General features: G+C 44.0%; 1 protein-coding gene across 2 annotated transcripts; it reads left to right on the top strand.

The window, feature by feature from the left end:
* Positions 1 to 774: 774 nt before the first annotated feature.
* On the top strand, positions 775 to 9,410 carry RNF6 (ring finger protein 6). 2 transcript variants are annotated; one of them, XM_054271702.1, is made up of 4 exons: positions 775 to 846; positions 4,479 to 4,688; positions 5,189 to 5,296; positions 6,597 to 9,410. In XM_054271702.1, exons 1-4 carry the CDS (start codon positions 786 to 788, stop codon positions 8,306 to 8,308), a joined length of 2,091 nt encoding a protein of 696 aa, XP_054127677.1. In that variant the 5' UTR covers positions 775 to 785; the 3' UTR covers positions 8,309 to 9,410. The 2 variants fall into 2 exon arrangements, with proteins under 2 accessions (XP_054127677.1, XP_054127678.1); XM_054271703.1 differs by lacking the exon at positions 775 to 846 and adding an exon at positions 1,358 to 3,168.
* Positions 9,411 to 10,318: the final 908 nt, after the last annotated feature.

Below are 10,318 nucleotides of genomic sequence, written 5' to 3'. Positions count from 1 at the left end.
AATGAAGAAATCCTGGGTGTGTTGTGAAAGCATCTTCCCGGACAGCGGCCCTGAACCCTTCCTCGCACCTCATCCATTACCGAGAGCGCTCCTTTGTACGAGACCAGTTGTACAAAAAATACCCAAACGCTTGTTTATTTTAGTTTGAACACAAGAGCAGTTTGGACGTGAGAGGGATGAGGCAGAGGTTTCACACAGAAGCACCCTCCTGGCCAGATCCCCTCATTTTGCCGATTTAGGGAGTTTGTGCAAGGGGCGTGGAGGCAAACCCGCACGAGCAGCTCGGGCCCAACACTGCGGGTGCCCTCAGGGTGTCCGCAATAAAACCGGCAAAACCTGGTGGGAGGTTCCGCGTCTCGCGTGGGAGAACTTCTACCCAAGGCTCTGCAAATGGAAAACACTAAAATCGCGGCTTGAGGTGACGGCAGCCAGCAATTATTTTTTGAACGTTTTAGAAAAAGTTCAGTGGAACATTCCTGCAGAAGGAAACGTAAAGAAAAAGGGAAGAAAGGGAGGCAAAGTGACGGAAGAAGGAAGAGAGTCTCGGGTTGATTGCGGAGCCGCTTTTCCCTCTGCGGGAAAAGCGGTTTAAAACCGCGGGGAGCCTGGGAAGGAGGGAGGAGCGGGAAAAGCGGCTCCATGATCAATCTCGTCCCTTACGTAAGGCAGCACACAGTGCCCAACGCGCCTGCGCGCCGGGGGGGCGGGGCTCGGCCGGGGCCCGCCCCCTCTCTCGCACACGGAACCTGCGCCGGCGGCGCTGGCAGCCACCCGGACGGCAATCGATGCTGGAGCGGCACCCGGACGGCAATAGGAGCTGGAGCGCGCCCCGCTCGCACACGCAGGGTCGGTGTCCCGGCGGAGGTGGCTGCCGCTCCGCCGGCAGGGACGGGACGGGACGGGGCGGGGCGCAGCGCGGCTCAGCCGGCCGGCCCGCACCGCCGCCGGCAGCAGGCAGGGACGGGCTGTCGGGCTTTGCCGGCCGCGCTCTCGGCGGGCTTCCCCCCACCTGGCAGGCGGCGGCGGCACGGGCGCCTCCCCGGTTTGCCGCAGCGGGTGATGCGGCCCGCCGCGGGCAGGGAGCCGTGGGTCCGGCCGGGGCGGTGGGTGTCGGGCCGGGCCGGGCAGCCCGGGGGCAGCGGGGCGGGAGGGCTCGGGCTGGCCGGCGCTGCCGCCATTGGCCGGCGGCCGCGGGCCGGCCGGGACATTGGGCGGGAGCCCCGTCAGTCACGGCGCTGCCGTCCCCCGGCAACAGGCGAGGGCGGGGCGGGACCGGGCCCCAGGGCTCCATCAATCCCCGGAGCCCTCGCGGCTCCACGGCCTGGGGTCGCGGCACCGGCCCTGCCCTGTACCGGGCCTGGCTCAGCTCTGGCGGCCGCGGGCGCTGCTGCCGGCCTGGGCCTGGGCCGGGGGCGGGCGGCTACTCCCGGGCCCTCGGCTTGGATCGCGCTGGGTGTCCCGGGGGCGGTGTTTTCATTACCTTCTGACCCTCCCTTTTTGTCTCCTTCCTCCTCTCCTTCCCCAGGCTTCATGCGTGGGGGTTTCTAGGTTTGGTTTGGGGGTTATTTTTACTTTTTTTTTTTTTTTTTTTTTTATTCCCGAAGTCAGTGAGATCATCCTGCCTGGAGGCTGTGGTGTGATGGAAATGCTAAATAGCCCTCTAGCTCGGGGAGGTTTCCTCAGTTTAACTCCGCAGTCACCTTGCAATCAGGTGGTAGACTTTGAGAAAATGAGTACTTAATTGAATCGGGGGTAGTACTTCAGGGAAACAGGCTGAAACTTAAAAGCATAAGGTAAATATTGAAAAATAGTCGTAAACCTTAAAGAATAGGATAGTGTAATCATTAATGAAGGTCTAAAGGAGTAAGTCTTAGGTTGAAAATGCTAGAAAACAAGCTGTTGGCACGCAAGCCCTACCTCTTTGCAAAGGAAGAGTAATCCAAGTTATAACTGGATTTCAATTCCACTTTTTTGCAATTTACTAGTTAATACCCTTCAACTTTCCAATACCCAGAAATATTCTAGTGCAACGTACTTCATTTTTGATACAATTAATACCCTTCAACGTTAACAACTCTAAAACATTTTAGATGCCAAAGTACTTAGTTTTAATGGCATTTGATAAATAGGGATAGTAGCTGTCATCCATGGGATTGTGTTAAACAGATGGGACAACAGAGCACTTCACACTCCTTACTGTTTCTAAGTGAGTCATTCAAGGAGTGTGACTAATGATCCTACCATACAGTTGTCAACAAAAGAGTATTTTATTTTTTTCCTTAACCACCTACAAAATCAAAGAGATTTCCAGATTTTCTGTGGATAACTGATAACTACAGAACCTATCTTTTGAACAACACTTAAAATTTAGATTGAGGGGTACTACATGTGATGGACTTCTTGTCTTAAGAATATATGTGGAATTTTGTTGTGTGCAGCAGTACAGGGATGTACCTGCGAAGTCGGTTAACTTAGAATGGTCATTGTCGGGCAAGCAGCCACATGTTGTTTTAAGGCAATTGTCTAAATGACAACCTCACGAGAAACTGAATTAATTTCATCACTCCTCCTTCCTCCTGTCCCAGCTGCACCTGTGTCAAATTGTAAATCCCCTGGGACAGAGGCACTTCATTATTCGGTGCAGTCTGGAGTGGGGATTTTCATGGTAATAGTGTTAATTAGGTAACTTTGACGATGGGTGTTGCCAAGGTAATGATAGTGCTGGCTGAGGTTGGGTGGGAACCGCTTTTGTTGTGAGGAAACCGGGGTAGTAAGAGGAAGAGCTGGATGAGAAATTTGTGTTTAGAAGTGTGATAGGGAAGTGACCTGATTTGAACATAGCCCTTGTAGGAAATTGAAGTCAGCAGTTATCTACAGCTTGCGAGACTGAGCCAAGAGGACAACGTTGATTAAAGAGAAAAAATATTATGGGAATGGAAAATGTCTTGAAGGGAAGATACTCAGATTTAATTTTTTTGAAGTTAAATGAGTTAGAGCTGGAAGAGAAGATTTTAAATGCACCAAAATGTAGTGTAAGACACAGGAGGAAGATGGTTGATTTGGAAGAAGTTACCTGGGACAGGGGCTGGTGTGGGGAAGTAACATGAGGTGTGGAAATAGTGAAACCAAGGATACATCAGAATGGATCCCACAAAGAACGTAAAAAAGGTATATTAAATGTATGCCAGCTTCTGCTGTTGACAAATACGTTTCCTGATTTTTTTGTATCTGTTTGCAGTATTGATAAAGATTTGCTCTTTTTTTTTTTTTAATGTATTTCTAATAGTTGGTTTGGTTTGTTTTTTGTCTCATCACCTGTCCTGTGAAGACTAATTATTGATCAGGAGTGTGCTTAGAATGCTGTTTTCCGTGTTTTCCCTGTAATCTAAACTTGAAGTGACTTTTATATGTGTGTAAATTGACGAAAAACAAACAAATAAAACAGGCATTTACCCACAGGAAACAGATTGGTGCAGTGAGTTTGGGGCTTCTCTAGCCTGATGATCTCTGTAGAGAAGTGATCTCTGTTTTCTGGTGTCTGCCTCAGCAGGTGTTACAGGTGCCTTTTGTTAAACAGGAAGCACAATTGAAAGGACACTTTATCGTCTTTCAAATAGAGAGTGGAAGAACAGGTTTCCTTTAGAAAATAGGAAAGTTGAGGAGTGGTCTGAGGATTGAGTTCTAACCAGAGGGGGGTGGTAATGACACAGAAATCAATGGAGATGATGCCTCTTTGACACTAGAAGGTAATTCTTGCCTTCTAACAGTGTGGTCCCACTGGTTCAATATTTGCTAAGTGATGAAGAACTGTGGCAAAAGTACAGCCCATGCCTTTTACCCCATATTCTGGAGATGGATGTCTCTTTGCTAGCTAATCCTTGGATTAGAGAATGCAAGCAAAATATACCAATAATGTAAGAATGTCAGAAGAGTCATTCCACCAAAAAGAAATGTGTAGGCTGTACACTCTGTGGGTGATATTACCAATGAAAATACTAATGTAGTCTTATGTTGGGGTTGTAACAAGTCTGCACGGTAATTGCAGTACAATAATCAGAAAACCATGGTTTTAGCTATACTTCAGCTTTTGAAATACTCCCCACTGCTGTTGTATTTTACTTCAGAGAAAGGACATAAATTTTATGTTAATTCCTTTAACTTTCTAGAATATAATAATTTAGCTAAAAAAAACCCCAACCTGTCATTGCATTTTTTTTTTTAGAGTTGCCATACCAACCAATATGCCCTTTCAGTGAGAAAGGGGGCTTGAAACTATTTTTTAGCTAGCTACAAGTATTTATATATTTGAATTATAAACTACCCTGTTGTCTTGGCAAATAACATGGAGCTTGGTTCACTTTAATCATCTTTAGCTATTAATAAACTAATTTCTTTGAAAATGCTGGGGATGTTTGACTGCGAATCAGGTAAATACTTCCTGTAATTCCTGGGCAGTCTAATGTTCTGGTTTTATTCAGGACAGCTTGGCATTATCGTTATGGATCGGTCCCGACACCGTGCGGGAAATGGCAATGAGCAGGCGCCTTCACAGGAGCGCAGCGGCGAAGGTGAGAGACAGCGGCAGCTGGAGCGCCTCAGCAGGGAGGAGGCCTATTACCAGTTCATTAACGAGCTCAACGAGGAGGACTACAGGTTAATGAGGGACCGAAACCTGCTTGGCACTCCTGGTAAGATAGATGTGCATACCTTCAGTAGAAGTGTAGTGGAGTAACTCTCCTGCTCTTAGGCACCGCATGGGGTACTGTGATTCAAGCAGCCTGACTTCTGTGGCTTTGTATAAAGGGAAAAATCCTTCATATGGAACAGAAGGATAACACTTCACCTGTATACCAAGATGCTGCATTTGAATGTTCAAACCCAGATAATTAACATTTGGTACATTCAAGTATATCTGTTTATATGTGGCAATTTTGGGGGCCTCTGAAGTGTTACTGGAAGCTGGCACACTGTCAACACATTCAGAATATTTTTCTTCCACTGCACTACATACTTCCTCTGATATCTGTGTTGTGATCTCACATGAGTGCTGTTTTCTTTATGGTTTCATCAGTTTTGTCTGTCTTCTGAAGATTTTCATTCAAGATAGAAAATGTTATTTCTGCATGGCTATGTAGAGGCAATAATAGTGTCTTTTCTAACAGTGTTATCAAAATGTAAATTAATTCAGGAGAAATAACAGCAGAAGAGTTGCAGCAACGTTTGGAGGGGGCTAAGGAGCGTCTGACATCGCAGTCTGATCTGGGTAACAGAGAAGATGAAGGTAGAACTGTTGGAGGTAAACATTCTTCATTCATATATGTAGACACAAAGTATGTGGTGCATAAGTAGTGTTCTGTAAAGATATTTAAGAGAGTCTCATTTCTCTTTCCTTTTTTTTTTTCCCAATGTGCCTGTGGGGATTGTTTAAGAGAGATTTCCTGAGGATGCAAAACCAAACTTGAAATACTTGATGAGAACTTGTTTATGTTAATCACAAATTGCTTGCTTCTTTTTCCTTCATTGTCCCTTGCTAGTAAATGTAATAGCACAAAAATACTTTTTTTTCAGTTCTAAGAGGTTTTTATCATGTATTAGAGCAGTTTGAAATGAAGTTAATTGGAAAACAGTTAATCTCTCCATTGTTTTGACACTTTTGTTGTTTCATTTCTATTTGTTTTAGTCAAGTGAGGCTTGTGTTTTATGCACTGTCTTCAATTCCCCAGAAATACTGGCTTACTCATTTGGCCAGTTCTAGTCAGATTTGGGAGAGGAATTGGCAGCTCAGAAATGAAGATACCAAAGTTCTTGGAGGGGAGGTTTCCTGGACACTGAGATGATGGAGTAGGGAGAACTTAATGTGATGCCTTAAAGGGAAAATCTTCACTGTGATCATGACAACTGGCCAGCTTTATACACATAGTTAGCCCTAAGCATGTGTATCTTTGCCCGAGTGTGTAGTTGGAGAAGGCTTGAAAATGGAGCTGTGGGTATTGTAATAGGAAAAGAGTATATTTGCACAAAAGGAGAAAATCTGTTCAAACCATGCATTCCACCCAGACACATTCCTGTGTCAGTTGCTCTAGGTGACCTTGCCTTGGCAGCAGAGTTGAACTACATTATTTCCAGAGGTTCCCTCTGACCTTCATGATTCTGTGATCATTTATTCTACTGCTTATAGGAAACATTTTTCAAAAATGTTTTCCAAAAGAAGACAAGACTTGGTATTCCTTTTCCTGCTGTATCAAAATGAGTTGTTGAAATATTCCCAAACTGGTAACTTCAGCAAGTGACAGGTATTGGACAAATACAACCGTCTTTGGACCACCTGAATCTGAACACTGGCTCAGAAGAGACAATCTGGGTGTATTAATTTCTCTGTGAGTCTGCTGGTGAGACAAAAATTCTAGGTTGAACTGGTAAGTTTTGCTGGCATTTTTACATAGAGCACATTTTTGTACATTAGCATAGCACGTTAGGTGCCCTGCTCCTTTATGGTGTGTGAAGTCAGAGCCTAGCAAGTGAAGAGGATTTGGAGTGCATTGTAGTATGCAGAGCATGCAGTTGTGTGAATGTTTGCAATTCTTTGTTTCTCTCAGATTCTGAAGTTCTTGGGGAAAACTCCAACGGCGACTCTTTGCTTGAATGGCTTAACACATTCCGTCGCACAGGAAACGCCACTCGCAGCGGGCAGAGTGGGAACCAAACCTGGAGAGCCGTGAGTCGAACGAATCCAAACAGTGGGGAGTTTCGCTTTAGTCTCGAAATCAATATAAATCATGATCATAACAGTTTGGAAACTTCTGGTGAGGAGTATGTTGATATAGATGCTACCAGACTGTATGTAGAAAGAAGACGTCAGCCAGTTGCCAGTTCAGTAGCCCCACGGACAAGGAGCATGGCTGCAAGAGAGGCAAACAACGAAGCTGCAAGGACCAGGCTTTTAAGACGTGCCATGGCATTAAGGTCAGAAATAGTCTCTCATGCAGTCTCAGGGAGGCTCAGGAGTAGAACAAGGGAGCTGACAGGCCAGACAAATTATACTACACGAAGCAATTCTGTGGCTGCTGATCAACCAAGAGAAATGCCGGAAAGAGGTACTTCTGCAGGGGTCAGAAGGGGTAGAGCTAGAACTAATGTCCGGATGAATACAAACCAAAGACTAGAAATTTTGCGGCTGAGGTCTACCCTAAGTAGTCGAAGCCGCTCCCCGCTGCAAAGGCAAGGTGATGCTGCTCGTTCTGAGGAACACAGTCAGAGGCAGGATAGAAATGCACAGCAGGTCAACAGAAGTAGGAGACAAACTGCTCAGGCTTCTCCACAGTCTACTGAAGAGCAAGCAAGAGGTAACACTCAGGCTTCCCAGCTTTCCAGTGTAGCCCCATCCTTACGAACAACTTCAGAAGAGGAAGAACCTGGTAGGCCAGTAGCTGCTGCCAGAAGGCACCCAACAATTACACTAGATCTTCAGGTGAGAAGAATTCGTCCTGGAGAAAACAGAGACCGGGACAGCATTGCCAGTAGAACTCGTTCTAGAGTAGGAATGTCAGAAAACACAGTTACCTTTGAAAGTGACAGTGGGGGGTTTCGGCGCACGATATCCCGCTCAGAACGCGCAGGTATTCGGACCTACATTAGCACTATACGGATACCTCTCCGTCGGATTTCAGAAACTGGGCTCGGGGAACCTTCATCGGTGGCTCTTCGATCAATCCTTAGACAGATAATGACAGGCTTTGGAGAACTGAGTTCTTTAATGGAAACTGAATCTAATTCAGAAGTGCAAAGAGGCGGCCATCGCTTAGGGGATGCACAGAATAACTCAAGTTCAGCGAATGGCAGTGATCCCAGTGGGGTTTTGTCTAGAGATAGACACGCAGGAGATGGCAGCAGGGAAAGAAATGGACAGAGGGGTGGTAGTCACCGCTCTGGGCGCAATCATGAGAACCAAGCCAGCAGGCAGTCTCAAGATGCAAACAACCTAGTGGAGAACGGAACGCTGCCCATCCTTCGACTTGCCCACTTCTTCCTGCTGAATGAGGATGATGATGATGATCGTTTAAGAGGTTTAACCAAAGAGCAGATTGACAATCTTTCTACACGGAACTATGGGGATGTTCACACGGAAAATGAATGGAGTAAAACGTGCAGTGTTTGCATTAATGAATATGCAACAGGGAATAAGCTAAGGCAGTTACCTTGTACGCATGAGTTCCACATTCATTGTATTGATCGCTGGCTTTCTGAAAACTCCACTTGTCCAATTTGTCGGCAGCCAGTTCTGGGGTCTAATGCCACAGATAATGGCTAGAATTGTTTGTACTGCTCAGCACTCAAGGATTTGCTCCTGCTCTGAGCCACATGAAATTCATTGACTTAGATATGGGTCCATTTGTGGGGGGAGTTTTGTTAAATTTCTTCAAAAATTATAGAAACTTATCTAAATTTAACAATGTAAATACTATTTTTTCCAAGTGCAGATCTAGGAGCACACATAGAACCAAATGATATTGGTAAAGTTTATATTTTTTTAGATAATTTTGTTATGCTAAGCACTTTTGTAAATACAGAAATGCAATAGTTAATCAGTCCTGCTTAATGTATGTTTTTTAACATTGTAATGGACTCGCTTTATTTAGATTACAAAATGTTTCACACAGACCCACCACTGTGTTGAAAAAATAGTGGCTAGATAGCCATTTGTTAGCTTTTTGTTCTAAGAACAATTTCTTTTACAGAGAGTCTCTTGCTGGACATGTTTGCTGAAGATATTTAAGTTACTTGAAGTGCTCATTTTATTAATTTTTTTTTAAAACATTGAAATATCCTTTCCAAAAACTTGCCAATTTGGTTCTATTTAAAAAATTCTATGGCAATTTTTGCATGTGGGTTTACACAGTTCTTAACGTTGATGAGTTCTTATTCAGAAGTGGATGAGTTAGTGGCATTATGAAATGTATATAATTAAATGCTGTCTTTGACAATCTTTGTCTTTTTAGTGCAGACAGCAATCAAATCTGATAATTCCGAGAGGGTGTGTCTTACTTGCTCAAAGAATAAATGAGCACTAAGGAAGCCTTTTTACTCTTCCAAATTACTCAATCGATATTCCTGGGGTTTTAACTGCCTTAGTTTAAAGAGGGGAAACATTTCCTTGACCGTTATATTGTCTATAATATGCATGTTTTGGGCATCCTACTCAGAAGAACAAAACAAAAACTTGAAGTGCTTTTGTATAGAAATTTAAGGTACACGTATAGTGTTAGTCCTCTTGAAACACGCCTGAGGACCAAGTGGCAAAAGACACTAAAAGGGACGAAATAAACTTCCCTGAAAATCCCCAGTATCTGTATAATTAGATATTAAACTTTTTACCAATGACTTACACTGAAATAAAGTTGCAAGTTAAATAATTGAGGCTTTATGTGAATTACTGTTGAGCCATATCCTGTAGATTTATAAGAAAACTTACTATTCTTAATGTTCAGTCTCAGTTTTCACTTTTTTCCCCACTTTTCTCCAGCTCTGTTCCTGGCCTTTTAGTTACTATGGTACATAAAAGCCCAGCTCAAAGTGCTCCAGGGGCTTCTAGGAGAAACTGGATATTACAAAGCTTGTCTTCTGAGCAACCTACATCTCAGTCCCTGGAGAAATGCAGAATTGTGCACTAATCTGCTGTGTATATTCTGAGCAGTAGACAGAGTACTTGAAGTGAACAAGTCCTACTGCCTTTCTCTGCCTGTAGATAGTGGCCTTGACAAATGTGCTTCTGTGCCAGGTGTGTCACTTAGAACATCTGCTCATGATATCCTTCAAGGGTAGCTATAAAATCCCCTGTGATTGGATGTCTACTTCAGTTCTGCAAGTGGAAAACTTGTGTCATAAATTCAACAGAAGGGCTTCTTTTCATTCTGGAAAGTAGTTCTAAGAAACTGTTATGAGATTTAGATGATTTAAGGATTTGATTAAGATCTCTTCTGATGTAATTTGTGCTGTTAATTACTGCAGAGGTTGTTGTCCCCTCCCTTGAGTGCTTCCTTAGCTGCAGTAAAGAGTGAGGAGATTTAAAGGTGATTGTAAGAGCTAGCTTTTTTTTTTTTTGACTTTTTTTTCTTTTACTTCTGTTAGCTGCTGAGGCTGACAGTATTTAAATACATACATGTTTTCTGTTGCTTTCTTGTTTCTTTATGACTTCCTTTAATATTTGAAATGTGCTTGATTGAGAAGGCACATACATAGAAACCTACCTATGGCTCACTACTGCCTTGCTGGTCAGGTCCTTCAAGGTCCATTTTAACTCTAATCCTTACAACTGCTACAC

The sequence above is a fragment of the Melozone crissalis genome, unplaced genomic scaffold (genome assembly GCF_028551555.1).
Source record: "Melozone crissalis strain CALT ecotype California unplaced genomic scaffold, PUWL_Pcris_2 ptg000013l_1, whole genome shotgun sequence".
NCBI classification, from domain to species: domain Eukaryota; kingdom Metazoa; phylum Chordata; class Aves; order Passeriformes; family Passerellidae; genus Melozone; species Melozone crissalis.
Note: the sequence above shows the minus strand (reverse complement) of the source record. Positions and strands in the feature narration are given on the sequence as shown.